This window comes from Brienomyrus brachyistius, chromosome 9 (assembly GCF_023856365.1).
Source record: "Brienomyrus brachyistius isolate T26 chromosome 9, BBRACH_0.4, whole genome shotgun sequence".
Classification (NCBI taxonomy): Eukaryota; Metazoa; Chordata; class Actinopteri; order Osteoglossiformes; family Mormyridae; genus Brienomyrus; species Brienomyrus brachyistius.
The window spans coordinates 21,678,543-21,698,102 of NC_064541.1; the positions used below are offsets into that span (position 1 = coordinate 21,678,543).

At 44.9% G+C, this 19,560-nt stretch overlaps 3 protein-coding genes and 1 long non-coding RNA gene across 7 annotated transcripts; 2 read left to right on the forward strand and 2 right to left on the reverse strand.

Moving 5' to 3' along the window:
* Positions 1-865: 865 nt before the first annotated feature.
* On the forward strand, positions 866-3,998 carry LOC125748582 (uncharacterized). Its single transcript, XR_007399599.1, has 2 exons — positions 866-3,427; positions 3,709-3,998. It is a non-coding gene; the product is annotated as an uncharacterized LOC125748582 (long non-coding RNA).
* Positions 3,735-8,040, reverse strand: LOC125748576 (endonuclease domain-containing 1 protein). Its single transcript, XM_049024869.1, has 2 exons — positions 7,177-8,040; positions 3,735-5,714 (listed from the first exon to the last, which is right to left on the reverse strand). Exons 1-2 carry the CDS (start codon positions 7,462-7,464, stop codon positions 4,617-4,619), a joined length of 1,386 nt encoding a protein of 461 aa, XP_048880826.1. The 5' UTR covers positions 7,465-8,040; the 3' UTR covers positions 3,735-4,616.
* A 130-nt stretch (positions 8,041-8,170) lies between these two features.
* Positions 8,171-11,047, reverse strand: ino80e (INO80 complex subunit E). 2 transcript variants are annotated; one of them, XM_049024873.1, is made up of 9 exons: positions 10,898-11,046; positions 10,582-10,667; positions 10,417-10,487; positions 10,282-10,334; positions 10,072-10,147; positions 9,855-9,975; positions 9,413-9,511; positions 8,704-8,918; positions 8,171-8,264 (listed from the first exon to the last, which is right to left on the reverse strand). In XM_049024873.1, exons 2-8 carry the CDS (start codon positions 10,660-10,662, stop codon positions 8,712-8,714), a joined length of 708 nt encoding a protein of 235 aa, XP_048880830.1. In that variant the 5' UTR covers positions 10,663-10,667; positions 10,898-11,046; the 3' UTR covers positions 8,171-8,264; positions 8,704-8,711. The 2 variants fall into 2 exon arrangements, with proteins under 2 accessions (XP_048880830.1, XP_048880831.1); XM_049024874.1 differs by lacking the exon at positions 9,413-9,511 and having other exon boundaries at positions 10,898-11,047.
* On the forward strand, positions 10,442-15,218 carry si:ch73-54f23.4 (zinc-binding protein A33). 3 transcript variants are annotated; one of them, XM_049024872.1, is made up of 9 exons: positions 10,442-10,558; positions 11,829-11,965; positions 12,180-12,298; positions 12,552-12,647; positions 13,266-13,499; positions 13,697-13,719; positions 13,903-14,018; positions 14,155-14,354; positions 14,631-15,218. In XM_049024872.1, exons 3-9 carry the CDS (start codon positions 12,239-12,241, stop codon positions 14,712-14,714), a joined length of 813 nt encoding a protein of 270 aa, XP_048880829.1. In that variant the 5' UTR covers positions 10,442-10,558; positions 11,829-11,965; positions 12,180-12,238; the 3' UTR covers positions 14,715-15,218. The 3 variants fall into 3 exon arrangements, with proteins under 3 accessions (XP_048880829.1, XP_048880828.1, XP_048880827.1); XM_049024871.1 differs by lacking the exons at positions 10,442-10,558; positions 11,829-11,965 and having other exon boundaries at positions 12,552-12,622; positions 14,155-15,218; XM_049024870.1 differs by lacking the exons at positions 10,442-10,558; positions 11,829-11,965 and having other exon boundaries at positions 12,180-12,647; positions 14,155-15,218.
* Positions 15,219-19,560: the final 4,342 nt, after the last annotated feature.

Below are 19,560 nucleotides of genomic sequence, written 5' to 3' on the forward strand. Positions count from 1 at the left end.
GCCTTTTCTTTCCAGGAACAGGAAGTAGCATCGAAGACAGGGGGCGTGGCCAGGTCCAGGAGGCGGAGCCGAAGGGAGCAACCGGCGAATGGCGACGAGCAGGACGTCCGGAGGCCCTGCAGGGCAACCCCCCAAACTTTAACGGCACATAAACCCCCCACAAGAATGAACCCATTCAGGTGTTCACAATCACAAGCATGAGCAATTCAATCAAGGGCCCTGAAAAACAAAGGAACAGAAAACCAGGAACAACAAATGAGTTGCGAGTAACCGGGGGTGTCAGGTTCTGGAGAAGGTGTCTGCCACAAGGTTACTGACCCCTTTCTTATGTTTAATCTCCAGGTTAAATGACTGGACGATTAGAGCCCAGCGCATTAAATGCTGGTTAGTATTACACATTCAGGCCAGGAAAACCAAAGGGTTATGGTCGGTATATACGACCACTGGACCAGCACAATCCCCTACATACACTTCAAAGTGTTGCAAGACTAAAAGAAGGGCTAGGGCTTCCTTCTCGATCGCACTGTATGCTAGATGGTGTTTCAAAAGCTTCTTGGAGAAGTGGACAGGCTGGGGACCATACAAATGACACGCCCTTACGAAGCAGTTACTGGTGTAATCTGTTAACTGCACTGTCTAATTAGCAATACAAACTGAGGAAACTGCTACATGAAAACGCTTCGTTATCTTCTTGTAGCTGTCTCATGCTTTGAGAGCATAAATTATTTTATTTTTCAGAGTGTTAGGCAGCTGCTTACCCATGGCTGCTGATTGTTGGGACAAGGCTTGTGGAGTCAGAGGATTTATACAGATTTGCAATTTGCATCACCTAGGGTTTCTGAATGATGATTGTGAACAAGCCAATTTCCGAATTTCCCAGAGGAATCTACCCGAGGGATTAATAAAGTTTCTATCTATCTATCTATCTATCTATCTATCTATCTATCTATCTATCTATCTATCTATCTATCTATCTATCTATCCATCTATCTATCTATCTATCTATCTATCTATCTATCTATCTATCTATCTATCTATCTATCTATCTATCTATCATCCTAACGAGCTAATTAATATCTGGGACCTTGGTAAACATTATGTGACACTTCAAGTATCTTGGGGCACTCAAACTAGCTTTAAGCTCTTTTAATTTTTTGGTATTTTGTCAATTCTTCTTCTGCTCACTATTCACAGTAACAGATATTTTAAGCAAGGGTGCCCAAACTTTTGCATGTTTTTTACTTGCTTGCTTACATCTTGCAACATTGTCATCCTGCCCTGGCATGCAGTAAGACTGGTAATGCTTAATATCATCCTCGAGGTCTCAAAGTGGGATGTCTTTGTCATTATGTCCACTAACACTCCCAAAATCTGTTCCATTAGGGAACATAACCCCTCCCTCTGCCGGTTTTAACTCCACTGGCTTTGGGTTTGCAGGAACTGAAGGAGACAAGAGCCCACAAGGCAATACCAAGTCCCTGTGTAACACCCTTTCTGGACCATCAGTGGTACATGGAACTACTACATAAGCTGAAAGATCTTTTACCTGTTTTACCACCCGGTGAATTGTCAGACTCCATTTATTAGCCAATTTATGGCTGCCACGGACTTCTCACTAAAATACGATCTCCAGCCTCAGTCTTGGATTCCCTTACTTTTTTTTGTCAAAATAGTGTTTATTTTGAAGAGCACTTCTTGAACTATGTCCGGCAGCTTTGTTGTAGCTTTGAAAGGCTTTCCTTGCGATTCCTCACATACTGCACGTGCGCCTGCTTCTTTCTCTCCCCAAAATTGAGACCAAAAGCAACGTCAACTGGAAGGTTTGGCTGCTTTCCAAACATAGGTTGATATGGAGAAAACAAAGTTCCGCCTGTCGATTTCCCATTCCGTCGTTCCCTCACTCATGAACAAGACCAAGACCAGATACTTAAACTCCTCCACTTGGGGGAGGACCCCCTCCCCAACGCAGAGAAAGCATTCTACCCTTTTCCGGCTGAGGACCATGGTCTCGAATTTGGAGGTGCTGATTCTCATATCAGCTGCTTCACACTTGGCTGCAAACTGCTCTAGTGAGAGCCGAAGGTCACAATCCGATGAGGCCAACAGAACCACATCATCTGCAAAAAACAGAGACCTAATCCTGAGGTCACCGAACCGGACACCCTCAACGCCCTGGCTGCGCCTAGAAATTCTGTCCATAAAAGCTTTGAACAGTATTGGTGACAAAGGGCAGCCCTGATGGAGTCCAACCCTCACTGGAAACGAGTCCAAGTCCGAGTCCGCCACCCATGCGGTCCAAGCTCTGACACCAGTCATATAGGGACCGAGCAGCCCTTATAAGGAAGCCCGGCACCCCATACTCCTAGAGCACTCGCCACAGGACTCTCAGAGGGACACGGTCGAATGCCTTCTCCAAGTCCATAAAACACATGTAGACTGGTTGGGCAAACTCCCATGAACCCTCCAAGACCCTGCTGAGAGTATAGAGCTGGTCCACTGTTCCACGGCCAGGGCGAAAACCACACTGCTCCTCCTGAATCCGAGGTTCGACAATCTGACGGACCCTCCTCTCCAGACCCCCCGAATAGACCTTACCAGGGAGGTTGAGAAGTGTGATCCCCCTATAGTTTGAGCACACCTTCACGTCCCCCTTCTTAAAGAGGGGGACCACCACCCCGGTCTGCCAGTCCAGAGGCACTGCCCCAGATGTCCACGCAATCCTGCAGATGCGTGTCAACCAGGACAGTCCCACAGCATACAGAGCCTTAAGGAACTCCGGGCGGATCTCATCCACCCCTGGGGCCCGGCCACCGAGGAGCTTTTTAACCACCTCAGCGATCTCCGCCCCAGAGATAGGGGAGTCCACCCCCAAGTCCCCAGACTCTGCCTCCTCACTGGAAGGCGTGTCGGTGGGATTGAGGAGGTCTTCGAAGTATTCCCTCCACCAACCCAAAACTTCATGGTGAGTTGAGGTCACCAGTGCCCCATCCCCACCATAAACAGTGAAAATCTCCTCGAAGCCATCCGGAAGTCGTTTTCCATGGCCTTGCCAAACTCCTCCCACACCTTTTTGCCTCAGCGACCACCAATGGAGCATTCCGCTTACCTGTACCGATACCTATCAGCTGCCTCTGGAGTCCCACAGACCAAAAAGGCCCAATAGGACTCCTCCTTCAGCTTGACGGCATCCCTTACCACCGCTGTCCACCAGCGGGTTCGGGGATTGCCACCACGACAGGCACCGACCACCTTACGGCCGCAGCTCCGGTCTGCCACCTCCACAATGGAGGCACGGAACATGGCCCATTCGGACTCAATGTCCCCCACCTCCCCTGGGACATGGGAGAAGCTCTGCCCTCACTATATGCTTGGAACTGCCAGGCCTGCCCGGCTTCCTCCCCCACCAGCGGAGCCAACCGACCACCAGGTAGTGATTAGTTGACAGCTCCGCCCCTCTCTTCACCCGAGTGTTTAAGACATGTGGCCGCAAGTCCGATGACAGGACCACAACCTGTAACCTATTCATTAGAAATTGTGATCAGTTGTGTTGAAATCTGCAATACTGTTTAAAATACTTTGAAGAAAATACATAACTGGACAATTTTACTAATAGTATGTGTGTACTTTATTAGAAAACGAAACACATATGTATGCACTCCCAGTTTTAAATTCTCTCTCTCTCTCTTTCTCTCTCATGCACACACACAGACACCATAGACCATTTTGTAGAAGTGTTTTGGTCATTATATACATTTTATTATGTTCATTTCTATATTACATATGAAATGAATATGACGTCTTTTGATGCATGACCCAAAATCCATGGAACAACGGACTTAAATGCTCTAATGTGAACACTAGGTAGAAGCCAACAGAAATAAAATACTGTGAGCAAATGGAAATTCACTTAAGCATGATAGAAAATGACATCTGAAAATGACTTAATTCTATTTATTTGTAACAATTAAAAGGTATTTGCATTGGTTTTTCATTGTTTGACCTTATCCAAATAAAATACATAATGAAAGGACACATGTCATCATCTCTAGGGACACCAATCTGAGGCAGGAGGGACCAGCGGGAACCACTTACAGATCCATAGAAATCTCAAAGCCTTATCATAATGGAGGCACCTTGTGCTCTTTGTTTGACTATCTGGTGCCACCTAGTGGTATCAGAAGAGAATAATCCCACCATCCCCAAGGGCTTGAGGCTACAGATCTGGCCTCTTCAGTTCTTCGTGTTTCTGTGTGTCTAGCTGCAGATGTGCATTACAGTTTGTCATTAATACTGAACATGGGTTCAGGAGCAAAGCCAGGACATTGGGGGTATTTCCTATCTTCAGCTCTGAGGACTTGCATCGCTTTTATTTTTTCACTCAGAGAAATCATTTGTAAGCCACAAGATTCAAAATCTTTGCCTGCATTTCTATTATAACCTGAATCCTAATACAACGTTCTCTCGTCTCACCTCTTGAGCTTTTTAGAAATAATGATTAAGTGTAGTGAACAATTTATATTTCAACTCCTAACTATCATTTATGTTGTAGTTACACTCCATTCAAAGAATTTTAACTACGGGGATTTGTACATATCAGATTTCTTTAACAAAATACATTACTCATTCCCAAATGCTTCCAGAAAATGGTCTACAGCCCCTCCCAACAGCACTCCCACAAAACTTACCACATTGCTAACACCCCTACCCCCCTTTACTAACAGTTTTCCCAGCCCGGTTCCCATACTCATCACCTGGGAGCCCAGCTCTGAGGAGAGAGCCCAAACGTATCCTTCACCCTGCTCCAGCACCGTCCCACCAATAAGCGTGGATGCCGACCACGTCGTGTTCACAAGCCCACCAAAGATGCCAACTCCATCCCCAGCCAGGACACCCATCCCAGTGACCCCCTCCATGAAGCTGGTGATGAGTGTTTCCACTAGAGGGGAGGTGCATGAGTAAACCAGTGAGCCACAGCCCCCCACCACCCTCCCCAGCAGGCTCCCCACGGACGAGACTCCGCCCGCCGCGTCGGAGATAATGTTGTAGGAAACCAGGAACGTGTCATAGGGCACAGCTGAGAGTATACCCAGCTCCTCCTGGAGCACATAGGACACCTGCTCAGGAAGCTGCACCAGTTTGGAGGCGGCCGGCCAGAACGGGACAGAGACCAGGTACAAGGCTGACGAGAGCAGGAACCGAAACGGGCCGTCGGAGTCATTCTCTGTTTCAGCAGCAGCTGAGTCATGAACTGGACCTTCCTCCATCTTCACCTGTGAGTGTGCGGCGAACCTCTCTGCCACCTTCTCCAGCATGTCCTCCCACTCCTGAGCCCCATCAGCATCTCCACAGCCACCAGGGAACAGACTGGCAGCCTTGAGCTCCTCCTGCAGCGCTCCGACGCCCAGCACCCTGGCCCCCTCTTCCCTCTTGTCCAGCACCCCAAAACTGAAACTTCTCTCCTCGTCCAGGGCAGCACAGCACAAAGCCAACCAGTAAAGGGCGACTGTGCCGCCCTTTTCAAAGGGATCCATGGGGCGTGGGCCAGTTAACACATACAGATCACCTCCAATGGACTGGCACCGAGGAAAAGCATTTGTTTGGACTAACTCCAACACAGTGGCATCCCACGACTGGGCGTGAGTGTCTGATGAGGCTACAGTTCCCTCTTGTGGTCTTAGAAAGGAAAGTGGCAAGGCTGGCTGATCCTCCTCATCCTCAAAAGTAAACATGACAAAAGAAGAGAGGATAAATCATTACCATTGTTATTATTGACACTGATTTAAATAAAATAAAATCTGGAAAAAAAAAACATTTCATTTTTTCAGAAATGAAAAATAAACCAAAATCTCAAAAAAAGATCCATTTTCAGCACTGCTGTACAGAAACGTTTGCAGTGACTCAGTCTTTCCCCTTTCCTACCCTTGAACGTCGTCTTCCTTCAGCCACCTGACAAAACTTTTTGAATGTAATCATCTCACACGCTGCCATTGTTGGATAACCTTTTCAGACAAGAAATCGAGCAATCACTTGAGTCAGTCTAATTTATCATTTTACTAATTAGATGGCTGCGTTATCAATTAATGAGTTCTATTCATTATACAGCCTTCACAGAACTTTATCCTTTAGTTGCACATGCTAACCTCCATTTTTTTCTTATTGACTATTTTTGAATACAGAGCCATAATAATAACAATTGGTTCTTGACAATAGCTACATTTGACTTATTTAGCAGATGCTTTTACCCAAAGAAAATGGTTAGACGGTTCCTGGAGCAATCGGGGGGGGGGAGGGGGGGGGGGGGTTAAGGGTCTTGATGAAAAGGACCCTAGTGGTGAAATTACACTGCTGACTCCAGGATTTGAGCCAACAACCATCCAATCATAGGTATAGCATCCTAACCCACTGTACCACACACCATCACTCAAAGGCACTACTGGGATTCAAACACAAGACCTCCTGTTTACTAGAAAGGCAACCTAACCAACTAAGCTGTTGTTGTGATAGCAGCAATTCCTACTCTGATTTACATACAATGCAGACATAGAACTCAAAGTAAACTTATATTTCCTTGCCTCTCTAAAGTTTTATTTGTTCACCTGTGTGTTTCTGATGTGGTCCATACATGGAGAGGCTCTGAATCCTGAGGTACTCTGCCAGTTAAACCTGCACCCGTTCTTTCACATGCGAACTTTTGTGAACTTCCTATTTGCTGGACGTATTTGACTTTCATCATTAAACCAGTATATTTCAGATACCTTTGGTTTTAAAATCAACTTTTAGGCATTTGGCAATGAAATGATATTGAAGCTCTTTTCTAAAAGCACAGTATAAATAAATTAGTTTATTTCCTAATTCCCTAATAACCCTTCAAATGTTGCTTGTCAACCAGTCTTCCTTACTACCCCTAATTGCAGTGACAAGAATGCTCACTATGGTAACTAGCCACAGATTAATGTTTGGAACAGTTTTGAAATACTTTCTCAAAAACACTAAAGAAAACTGTCTGTCTGTAAGTCACCTTGAGAGTCACGTCCACATTTTATCGCAGCGAGCACAAACTAAACAACAAAAACTTGTTGAGACGTGTCTGTCCCTTATAAGAACCAGCACTGGCAGCAAAACTACAAGCCCAGCAAAGCCAAGCAGGGTGACAGAAAGCCCTGTTGAGGCACATACCTGTCCGTCTCCCTCGCTGTCCACGCGCTCCGGACCCCCAGCAACGTTAAACGCCAAGTAGACCGTAACATCGCTAGAAGCATCGTAGAGGGTGGCGAACGGCAGCGCACCGTCAGGGCTGTGACAGAGGAGCTGCAGCTGTTCCCCCCCAAAGCCTGCGGGGGGCGCCCCTTTATGGAAGCTCTGTGTACATTCAGAGGCTGCCACGTCTTCTCCCGCTCGCACTGACATGCCAAAACAAAGCCCGGCCAGAATCCAGCTTCGAACGCCGGCAGCTGAAAGAGACATGGTCACCTGAGCAGACCTTCTGGCTACGATTTGAAGGGCTCCTCAGATCAACCGACTGTTTCATAGCCGAGGTGCAGGAGCAGTGCACACCCTTGCTTTCCCTGCATCACCTTTGCACCACACCCAGAAGCCCAATCTCTTCCGCGTATCTCTACCCCTCCCTACCAACCTGCCCCTCCCAGCTACACCCCAGCATGCCATACATAGGCTCTAACAACACCTAATACCTAAACGAGTCCATCTCCACACCTTCCACCAGTACCTGTAAATCTGCATTCCGGGACAGCGCCTTCTCCTCATTGGCTTTTGCTTTGGGCAAGTGAAAGACTGACAAGCACAACTGTTCCCAGCCCACAGACACACTCAGCCTAACAGATCATTAGAGCAAAGCACACAGCACTAATGCTCTCGATCGTGCTGAGCTGTAAACAGAATAATCACCAGTAATACGATAGCATGCACATTGCAGGAGGAAGCTTTGTGCCGCAGCAGGTACTGCGACATCACAGAGAGGAGCCATGTGGCTCCGAAGCCCCTTTGAAAGGCATACAAGGCGTGCATACCTGACCCTCTGACACCATAAGTATGTTTGGATTTCAACCTGAATAAGATGCCAGAACCCTCACAAGAAACAGAATAAGCACCTGGAATTCCTGCCGACCAATGAGCTGCGTCTGAAGATCAGAATGTGAGCAACACAGACCACTGATTTGAAATAGTGGGTTTATTTGACCTTTTCGGTGTTAAATTCAATTACAATAAAAAGGAATGAAATAAAAAATAATCCAATCTTGTGCTCTCTGCAAAAAGAACAAAAAAAAAGAATCAGTACAGCTTTGAAACATGTCCCCCAAATGCCTAAACTTACTTTAACGTTTAATCGGAAAGATTTCAACAGAAGACAGGGAGATATCAAAACTCTGGTGGATCCACGGGGAAACGTCTTCAGCAGGAGGAGAACCGAAACGTCTCTCGTTACGTTTCTAACGACCTTCAGCCGTTTACGCACGGCATATCTGTCATATGAACTTCAACGCAGCTGTTGTGAAATGTCACACTTGCAGAGCATCTTTATATGCGTGAGAGATAAGCCCTAGAGGGGGCAGCGATGTTGCCCCTTTTGCGACGTGGTTCATTTTCATATAAACACAAGCTCTGCAGTGGTTTGTCTTGTTTATATGCCAGCTGCTCAACCGACGATAGTATGAGTGAAGCCCTGGGAGGCGTGAGGCGACTGACATGGGTCGTCACTCGTTGGGAATGTCGATGACCAGCTCGGCCTCCTCTCCCTCGCCCCTCTCCTCCTCAGCCCTGTCGCTGTCTCCCTCACTCTCCCCCTCGTCCTCTGGTGCGTCTCCACTCAGCATCTGCCTGGGCACCCAGCTGAAGGGGGCGCCAGAGGGGGCCGGGGAAGCCGCAGAAGAGGGGTAGTTAGAAGTTGCAGCGCCCACAGCCTGGAGAGCAGAGAAGGAAGGACAAGAAGAGGGGTAGCATGAGCAAAGGATGAAATGAAAGATCAAAGGGGAAAAACACGCAGGACAAAAAGTGGAGTATAACATTCTGGACATGCAATAAAACCAATTTTCGGTATTAATACAACAGGGCTGCAGTTTTTACAGGTCTAATGAAAACAGAAGCAATGGAAATATCTATGCTATTCTTACTCTGTAAAATACCCATGTCCAGGTGCTTCAGTTTGTAGAATATTATTACCCCTTATCCACCACTTGGGGGCAATGTAGCACCTAAAAACATTGTCAGAACACAATAACAACGGCTGAAGCTGCGTGACAGCAGCAAGACCTGCACCTGTCAGGGACCAGAGCCAGCTTTAGAGAGCCTTGTGATGATAATGCCTGATGAACTCCTGTGTGTCATGTAGGCCTCTCCATCTCGCCCCTCTCTCTCTCTCTCTCCCTCCCTTTCTCTCTCGCTCTCTCTCTCTCACCTTCCCCGCAGAGTCTTTCTTGTGTTTGGTCGTCTTTGCCTTTCTCTCTTTCTTCCCTCGTTCAGCGGAGGGGGCCAAATACTCTGGGGGGAAGGGCAGCTACCCACCACACGCACAGAATACGTGCAGGTGTCATTTTTTTTTTTTTTTTTTGCGCAAACCAAAAACACACCAGGCAGACAGACACCCACACATACCAGGAAAATGTTCCAGTAAGGGGGGAAAGTGAAGTCATGGAGAGAGGGGGGGAGGGAAAAAAAACTTACATGAATAAAATGGCCAAAATTAAACACAACATTTAGACATCACGACTAACTCAATGAAAATGAGAAAAAGAGTAACACTGGTGCAAACAAACAATGGATCAATAGAAAGAACCAACGGCCTCAATGACCCTGCCTGGCCTGAAGACATCCCAGTGACAATAACCCCATGAACTCACAGTACTGAGGTAGGGTGTGGATGCTGCAGGCTGGAGAGGATTCATCCCAGGGCGAGAAAGAAGGGAGAGATGAGGCGATGAAGACGAGGCGAGGGGGGGAATGCCAGGGCTGCCTCTCCTCCTGAGGGGGACACAATATAATCATCAAAACAAGAAAATAACAGCATGGAGCTCTGGGAGTAGCAGCAGTCACCGAGGCCTTGTCTCACATGCTCACTTTTTAACACCTTCCCGCTCTCTGTCCTTCAGTCCTTCCCCCTCACTGTTATCTGAGGAAGCTGTGGCCTCAGAATCTGCAAAGAGACCCACAAATAATGTCATAACAATGGCACTATCAGCAGCACTGCTGTAGATTAAACATTACTATAAAAAAATCAGACAATAATAAAAGAAAGTTAATATAGAGAACACTGGAGCAGGTGCTTACCAGATGAATCTTCGTCGACTCTCTCATACTGCAACAGTCTATCTAACAGAAAGCTGACATAAAGCATAAAACACCGGTCAGTACTGCATTAGACTTTTACATGAGACCCATTTCACTGCCTGAAAATCGCTTCACCTCTTATCTCTGGACACCTTGAGCAGTTTCCTTTGCGCCCTCCTCAACTCCTCCTGGAAACATTCCTGCTCCTGAAAAGCACATGGTGAAATCTGAATAAGAAGTTACTGCCGATTACCTAGGAAATTGACATAATTACAGGGTAACATAAAAACAAAAACTTACGTAAACGAGAAATTTCAGTTTCCGCTTCAGGTTTTTGTATTTTCGCTTGTAATCCACGTCCATATCAGCCTGGCCGTTCATTTTCTCTGAAAGAAGTGAGTTATAAATATGATATACCATAACCGAAAATCTAATAAATATTACTATTTTTAAGAAATTAGAAAATGGCACAAATGTTTATTCCATATAGTATCCATCGCAATAAAGAAGTTAGCGTATATTTTAGCTAATGTGCTACAACAACAAAAACGGTTAAATCCACGGTAAAATAATATATATTATTCATATGAACAAATTACTAACACAAAATACTCACAACAATTCCATAAATTGGCGAAAACGGTCTCACTAGTGTTTTTGTTTATCTTTATTATTACACATTTCCTGCAAAAGAAAACGGTTGTAATCTTTTTCTTCTGTGTTTTTTTGTATCCCTGATATTTAGATAGCGCCACCTTCCGTCTTGGGGACTAAACTGCCCGATCTAACATTATCTTACAAAACCAATCGCAATAAGCAAAAAAATTGAGGTCTCTAAGAATTAACCATAATCTGACGTTCAGAATGAAAACGAATGCCTTTTATATCTTATTTTCGGAAAAGACAGTCAGTGAGGGGCCGGCTATTTAGTGCTGAGCTTCAGGCTACTTTCTATTCTATGTTTAATGCAAATGAGCTTCTTAATATTATTCATTATTTATCTACATCTAAATTGTGGCATATAAGCGATCCTAATAACTTAGAGGTTGGTTCTTTCGTTGTGATGTGAACAACGATTTGATGAGAATAACTTCATTAACGGATATAATCATTTAAAAAGCAGCCTAAATGGAGCTAGCATATAGTTTTGTTTTTTATAGTTATAAATCTTGGAGGGAAAATAAAACAAGCGCCCTACAAGCCATCGTTTCGTGATGATCTGAAGTGATGCTTTAGAAAATGTTTTTTGCACTTCATTCTTCCTAAGTCAGGCATGTCTGTAGGTTATGCAGTACGTAGCCTATCGTTTCAACGAAGCTGGATGCATATTAGTCTGACATAGTGCTGCGCAGAAATTCGACTGCGCGTGGTACGCAGTAGGTGAACGGAATTATCTGTCAAGACATTTTGGAGTACAGAATATTGCTGAAGCAACAACAAAAAAAAAATACAATAATTCGCCACAACGTTCAGCCTGTGTAAATAAATCCCCGCACCGGTTTATGTGCTGAGCTACTCCCCAACCATCCTCTTCTCTCCGTTTCTAGAAACACTCAGACGGAAATAGAAGCTTTCCCAACTGCCAGATCTCTGCTATGCCCTGGACTCTGCCCACTGCCTAGTGCTATGGCCAGTGAAAGAAATACATGCCAAAGCAGCATAACTCATTTCATTGTCCTTTAAGGTAGTTGTTTTTTTATGTTTGTATACTTTAATAGGAGGCACGATTTTTATAGTTGTCTTCGGTGTATTTTATCCTTATTGTTTCCGCTTGTCTGACTCCCACGTCTATAGCCTATATATTGCACATATTTTCTATGCCTTTTTCTGTCCTTCAGTCAGCCCCCGATTATTTCTGTCACAATAACCCCCACCTCTCCCCTCTTTAATTTCCCCAGTCCTGCCGTCCCGTTCATTCAGAGTACACCCTATATAGCTCTGACTACGGACACCTGGGATGTCACGGAATCACACCAAAGACAACTGCTTTAACAAAAATCTCCTAGCTGAACATAAGGTAAGGGCTGGGGGTTTGTGTGTTGACGTCAGTGAGACCACTGTCACTGAAATTTGACATTTTTTTTTTTTTACTTTAACTGATCTTATTAACAGAAGGCTGGAATTGTAATTTAATTCCTTATTTACACAATCACGTATGTGCTTAAATATATAGAACGTAGCCTATATAAACCAAAATAAATATATTGTATTGCACAAACAGTTCTATGATTTTAATTCTCACATGGAATTTCTCTGTATTTTTGTTCCAGCAAAAGCTGATACAGGCCATTAAACGAATAAAACATGAAATAGACGAATGCTGGGATGCAGAAAGAGAAACGTACGCACAGGCTCTGTCAGTGGAGGTACCAGTAAAGGCGGTGTCAGCCTAATCTGCACTGCTTTTAAGACGAATTCCGAACGATTCCTCTCCATGCAATTTTTTAGTTCAGTTGTGAAGAATGAGGCAATGTGTCCCGTCCATTTCTGATAATTATTGTTATACTTTACTTATCCCGGGGGGTTATTCGTTATGCAGTAACAAAGGAACATGAAGTGCAAAGATTCAAACACACAAGACGAAGTCCAAAAAACAATACATATTGTGCAATATGACTAAAATAGGACAATACAGGGGCGTCAGAAGCATTTTGAATGTGTGGGGGGGGGGACACACTGGCATAAACTAATATTTTATGTTAAATGTGGGGGGGGGGGGTCCAAACGAATAATTATGAAATGTGATTTAATGACAGCGACGCCCATGGGACAACATAAATTTGGGTACGGGGTGCGTATGTGGAACCTATATATTAAAAGTCCGGTGCTATATGTTTTCAAAACAAATTCTCCTGACGTGAGGGTGGTGAAGGCTGGCTAATTGGTAGGTTAGCCAATTGTTCAAGTTGCGACACAGTAAAAGACAAACGAAGTCCTGCAAGACAATTTGAAAGAGTTAACTAAGCTAACTTGTCCTTCTGCAGAACACGTTTGATGACTTGGAAAGGGAAATCAGAAGCGAGTATCGGAACCTGCATCGCTTTCTGGACTTGGAGGAAGAGATGGATATAGAAAGGTTAACGAAGGAGAAAGAGAAGAGGGTGAAATTGCTCAGGGAGAGAGAGAAAAAGATCTCAGAGCAAGGGAAGGACCTTGAAAGAGCGATCGAGACGCTGAACAGCAAACTAAAGGAAGAGGACAGTGCAAAACTCTTAAATGTAAGAGAGAGAGGTACAAAGGGACTTTATGTAAACATCAGCGATATGTATAACGTTTACATAATTCATGCTGTGTTGATTTATTTCAAACTACCGCTTAAATTTTAATTCCATTTATGGTTAATCAACGGTATATGCATGTCCATAGTTGTTTGTGTTTAGGAATGTTGACATAAACACTTTTTTTTCCCATGTAGGATATCAAGGACCTTTTGAAAAGGTAATTGCTGGACATTTATGCACAACTTGGCTCTCGTAGCCTCGCCATCCCTGCCCTCTCTCCTCTTAGACACACATGCATCCTTGCTATTATCTTGTCGCTTTTAACTATCTCCCACTAACTCAGCCATCTGCACACCCGCCCCCCCGCCAAACCCCCCCCATCCCCCACTGCTGTTGGCAGGTGCCAGGTGAATTTCGTTCCTCCCTCAGCCGTGAATGCCGAAATCCAGGCTGGACAGTTCATTGGCCCGTTGCAGTACAAGATTTGGAAACATATGAAAAGCTCCCTCTATCCAAGTAGCTATTGTGCTCTATTCGTATCACATATCTGGTTCCTTCTTGCCAATAATCCTGTTTTTATTTTATACTATTCACACTTACAGTGCCGCTTCTGTGTCATGGATTGATCTGCACTCTTTCAATGCTCCCGCAGATATTGCCACCTTCACTTTCGATGCAGACACCGCTCACCCCTTGCTCCGCCTCTCGCCCTGTTCCACATCAGTCTGGTTTGAGGACAAAGAGGACACACCCCCTGAGCCCGAGTCGGACAATCCCCGACGCTTCCATTATTACTACTGCCTGCTGGGGCAGGAGGGATTTACCCATGGGAGGCACTACTGGGAAGTAGAGGTAGGCCTCAAGACTGCCTGGAGGGTAGGTGTGGCCAGGGAGGACGTGTACAGGGGTGAGATGGACTCCTGCACCACAGCCAATGGGCTCTGGACATTGGCTCTGAAGGGAGGTATCATACAGGCATGCACTGAGCCATGCCCCACCCCTGTCAAAGCTGCTGTGCGTCCCACCCGGATAGGGGTCTTCTTAGACTGTGAGAGAGAAGAGGTGTCCTTCTACAACGCCATAACCATGACCTCACTCTTCTCCTTCTCCATGGGCACAATTTTTCAGCCCATCTTCCCCTTCTTCAACCCCTGTGACACAGATGAGGGGAAGAACACTGCTCCCCTCACCCTCTTCAGCCCCTCGCTGTGAAGCCGGACTGAATTCTCCAGGCTGGCCAGCAGGGGGAGACTGTGGGCTGGAAAATTTCATTATCTCACTCGCTGGGATGGGAATGCTGAGGAGGCCCACGTGCTTCTGCAGGGAATGGCATTAACAGTGCACAGCTCAGTGTTTGCGACCTCCTCTCATCATCTGTTTCATTTGTTGCTCTGTTACTATTATTGATTGTTATTCTTTAACTTAAATATTCAGCTTAAATATACCTAATTTCCCTAAAGGTTGTATCTACTGCATCTATACCGGCAAATTTGTAACCTGGCATGAGAGTGACTCCAGTGTGAAGTCTGGGGGCTTCTTTAAATGACCGTTTGTCTTCAGGCTACTGTAAATAATGTCAGAAATGTTAGCTGTGCTGATCTCACATTACATGAATTGGCACGAGTCCCTCATCGCACCCAGAAACACCCTCATCTACCGTTACCTTTTTATCTCTGTATTTTCTTAATGCATTTAATAAAGTATTTGTAAAAACAATACTGTCTGCATGCTTTCCTCTAAGCACTGTGCTATCGGTTGCTAATGTGCCAACTTGTGTCCACACTCAGGTATATTTACAGGGTAAAGGTTTACATCATGCTAGTTTAAATGAACCTATGGCAGAAATAACTGTGAAGGGTAGGTGAAGGAATGAGGTGGTAGAATGGAGAGGCTCACCTTTGACCTGCATAAAAATATCCTAGTGGGTGTTTGCATGAGATCTCTCTGGTATGAATATTGCACAGAAGGGGGGCTGGTGGGGGGGAGCAGGTGGGTTATACTGGCATTAGCACGTCTGGGATTAAACGCTGATTTTCAATAGGTCCATCATTTTCCTGACATGCAGCATACTACACTAGGGGGCGCTGTGTTGCTCACTGCATTAGGTCCCTGTGCCAGTGACTGGAAGGTCAACGCTGCAAGGCCCAGGGTCTCCAGGGTCACATCACCACTGAGCTCTTGAACAAGGCCTTTAACCCCAGATTCCCCCAGACACTGACTGACCCTGCTTTCTCAACTGTACACTGCTTTGGGGGAAGAGCAACTGCTAAATAAATCAAATGTAAATGAAAAATTCATAGGAAATATTCCCATTTCATTCCACTAACAACTTTTTCTTTTAGTGCTTAAATACATTTAGTGTTCATTTTATTGGGTACACCTGCTTGTTAAGGCAAACAGCCCCCAAACAGAGAGTCCTGTGTTTGAAACTGAGTACATACAGCACACAGACAGGATCTCGAGGCTCAGCTATGGTTTGGCTAAGCTCCAGAACAGTTAAGACCTAAGTGATTTTAAATGTGCTGCCAAGGTAGATCCCAAGATCTCAGAAACAGCCACCCTCTTACTACTTCCATCGCAGAGAATTTACAGAGAATCGTGCAATTACAAAAACCTTCCAGTCAGCAGCAGCTCCGTGTGTGAGAATCTTGATAATAAGCAAGATCAGAGGAGAAAGACTGACTGGCTTCTCATGCTTTGCAGTGGATTGAGCTGGTAGGACCTGCACTCATTTGCCACTTTATTAGGTTATAACAACTAACTGGCTGCTGCCAGCTAGATGCTGTTCTGCACACCACTGTGCTACTGAGCTGGAAATGTTTGCACTTGTGGCTTTTCTGCAGAGGTGTAGAGTTCAGGTCCAGAAAGTAAAAATCCAGACCAGGATTTTATTTCAACCAACTAATTGAGTACTTTGTGACAGTGACTCTTTATACTCAACTAATTGGTTGAATCAAAATTCTGGTCTCAGTAACACAGTGGTGTGCAGAATGGCATCTAGCTGGCTTTGTTATAACCTAATAAAGTGGCAAATGAGTGCAGGTTCTACCAGCTCAATCCACTGCAGAGCATGAGAAGCCAGTCAGTCCACAGAGGTCAGGGATGTGCATGTGACCAGGGTGATTGTGGGGGCGGGATCTCCCATCCACCCTGGTCTTCTGCATCTGCTGTAACCGGCTTTGGGAGTGCAGTGCTGTCCGCAGACTGTAATCCGCAGAGCAGGTGTAAGCTGCCCACTGGAAAAAAAAAACTGTACTTTCCACGCATGCATCCAAATGCACTGACATTTTGGATGGAAAACACATGTCACACGCTGCTACTTCTTTTTCAAAATCATTCTTTATTATTTTCAGCCATTCAACAGAGGGAAAAAAAGACTTTTCTTTACAGAAGTCTGTGAACAGTGCAAAAAAGTATTAAGATTAGTAAACTTTGAGATATAGTGCACAGCAAAAAAGTACCAAGAAGGAATGTACCCCAGCGAAGTTCAGCAGGTCAATGATAATACAGCTATGTTAGCAGTGTGCTAAAGCGGCAAACTGCAGGCTCCAACCTCACAGCACATGTCAGGAATGAAGAAGGATGAGCAGAAACCGAACAGTAACAAGAAGCCAAACCTAATGGAAACCAAGGAGCAAAGTGACCCCAGATTGGCCCGAGGGATGGGGGGGGGGGGGGGGGGGGCAGTTCGGGAATAGTTCACTAGGCGTCTGAAGACTGACGTGCAGGAGGAAGGTGACTGTTATTGTCACAAGCGCGACACCGCGTGCCAAGCCAGGCTTCCCAGGCCTGCTGCTGCCTGGCACCAGGGGGCACCTCCTGCTGCTGAGTGAAGCACATGTAGTACACGCTCCCTGATTACATCACAGATAAGGAAACCCAGAGCAACGACCCCTAGAGTGACCCTCGCTTGCCTGAAACGCCCAACAGATACTCAGTGGGCATTTTCCAAGCAGGGAGGCTGGCTTAGTGCTGACCACACACATAAGAAATGGGGGAATGAGGAGAGGGGCCAGCGTGTCATGAAAACATGGCTAAAGTATAACGGTTGGGGTCAGCAGATCAGCGCATCTGTAAACAAGCTTCAGGGAAACCACTGCAAAAAGATAGCGGTTCCACCTTAGTACGCTCAGTATGCTAAGAAATATTTGCAGACTTTTGAATATATCTTCATAGCTGTATTAATACTGACACTGAACGCTTCCCTGAGTCCATTGACAGACACTGGTTTTAAAGAGGAATGCAAACTTGGGTAACAATACTGTTTTCTAGGCATGCTGCTATATATAATATGCATATAATTTATTACTGTGTGCATGAAGTTAACATGTCAGTAAATATAAGTAATTACATAATACCAGTAATATTAGCAATAATAATAGCATTAGTAAAACATTATTAGTTCTACCATTGTCTAAGGTTAGCATTATCAAAATAATTCTCCTGCGAGTCAGAATTCCTGGACGAGAAGTCAGAGAAACAGAGATCAGTAAAGGGGAGAGTTAGAGAGAATGAGAGAGAGTGCAAAGGGACTTTGTCTTTTTTCTGCACATCACTCTTTGCCAGTTAAGAAACGGAAGTAAAGTGCATATCAACAATCCACTATAGCTAATCCTTTTATACGACATGGCATCTCACGACAGACTAATAACATTCAGCCTTCTAGGAGGGGCTGGCATCAGCCAATTGCATGCAATATATACAGGGGGGGCTATGTCGGGCCGTTGGTGACTGGGGGGGCAGGGGGGCGCATGCAACATGTGGGCCCCCATGTAAAAACCACGGCCTGTATTGCTTTGTTGGGTCAAACCTGATCCCAGAGGAATGAGGGCAGGGATGAAGGTCTCGGATGTAAATATAGATAACAGGGGTCAGAGTCAAGGGAGGTCAGAAAGATTATTCTATAAGCAAGGGGAACCTTTAAAGGGACTCCAACAAATTAGCAAATCAGACCAATCAATGACAGACACCTTACCTGAGTAGATAAATACTGAAATATTTTTGTTTGCGGCAGATCATTTAGATCATTTCCTGTATAAATATTGTATCTTTTGGGAGTTTTACTTACACAAAAATGCTTTGAGGGCAGAATGAAATATGATTGGTTATCGCTCTGAACCAATCAGACTGAAGATGTGATGGGTCGATGTAACTAGGGGAGGAGGGAGCAACCAATCAGATGTCTGGGTCCTGCCTTCTCTAATTGCTTGGGCCCACCTCTTCTACAATCTGATTGGTTAGCTCTCTGTACCGATCATTTTTCATTCTGCCCTCAAAAGCATTTTTGTGTAAGTAAAACTCCCATGAGCAATTTTACAGCATACTGGTAGATCTCCATTTGACTCTGATGTTAGAACTGCTTGAGAATGATTGCAGAAATCAGTCATGGCATGTGATTACAGGACAAATGCTCACAAAAGGTGTTCATTTTCAGGTGTCACAAATATTTATCATCTCAAAAAAGTGTCAAGGTTACATATTGTGCTTTTATTAGAAACCTTAGATTAACCCTATTTGTTTCAGTACAGTAAGTTGAATGTACTAGCGGTTTGCTAACACATGAGGTAGATGCATTACATTTATTTAGCACAATCTACCAGCAAACCTTCTCCTGCACAATTAACTAAAGTTCAGGAACTTAAACTTCACCTTCAGCCCTACTTTATTTCAGTAACCGTTTCTGTCAGAGATCCCAGCATGAAGAGGGATGAGAGGCAGCACAAGGGCTATAACTCCATGACTGTGAACTTCCCTGCTTGCTTTCTAATAGACCAGAGCTGCTGATCTTTGCTAGGTTTACAAAGGCAATAACGATGCAAGCAGGATCAGAACATTCCTCAAAATTTCCCCCCATTAATAATTATCTGATTATCCCACAATCAAAACACAGCTCATAGGATTGCATACAATCTTGCCTACGATCAAAACTGATCGTTTTCGTATTAATCTATCCATGTGAAAATGGTGTGATTGTAAAATATTAGATCAAACAAAGTCATAAGTGTATTTCCCTGCACATATAGTAATGTGCTAGTAAGATGTGTGTTAGTGAGATCTA

Coding starts and splice junctions, on each gene's coding strand:
- LOC125748576 (XM_049024869.1), bottom strand. CDS start 7,464: ATGTCTCTTTCAGCTGCCGGCGTTCGAAGCTGGATTCTGGCCGGGCTT. Junction 5,715..7,176: donor ACAGCGAGGGAGACGGACAG/GTATGTGCCTCA, acceptor TTTACTTTTGAG/GATGAGGAGGATCAGCCAGC.
- si:ch73-54f23.4 (XM_049024870.1), top strand. CDS start 12,507: ATGATTTTAATTCTCACATGGAATTTCTCTGTATTTTTGTTCCAGCAA. Junction 13,720..13,902: donor ATCAAGGACCTTTTGAAAAG/GTAATTGCTGGA, acceptor TGCTGTTGGCAG/GTGCCAGGTGAATTTCGTTC. Junction 14,019..14,154: donor GAAAAGCTCCCTCTATCCAA/GTAGCTATTGTG, acceptor ATGCTCCCGCAG/ATATTGCCACCTTCACTTTC.
- ino80e (XM_049024873.1), bottom strand. CDS start 10,662: ATGAACGGCCAGGCTGATATGGACGTGGATTACAAGCGAAAATACAAA. Junction 10,488..10,581: donor AACTGAAATTTCTCGTTTAC/GTAAGTTTTTGT, acceptor TGTGCTTTTCAG/GAGCAGGAATGTTTCCAGGA. Junction 8,919..9,412: donor AGAAAGACTCTGCGGGGAAG/GTGAGAGAGAGA, acceptor TCTGCTCTCCAG/GCTGTGGGCGCTGCAACTTC.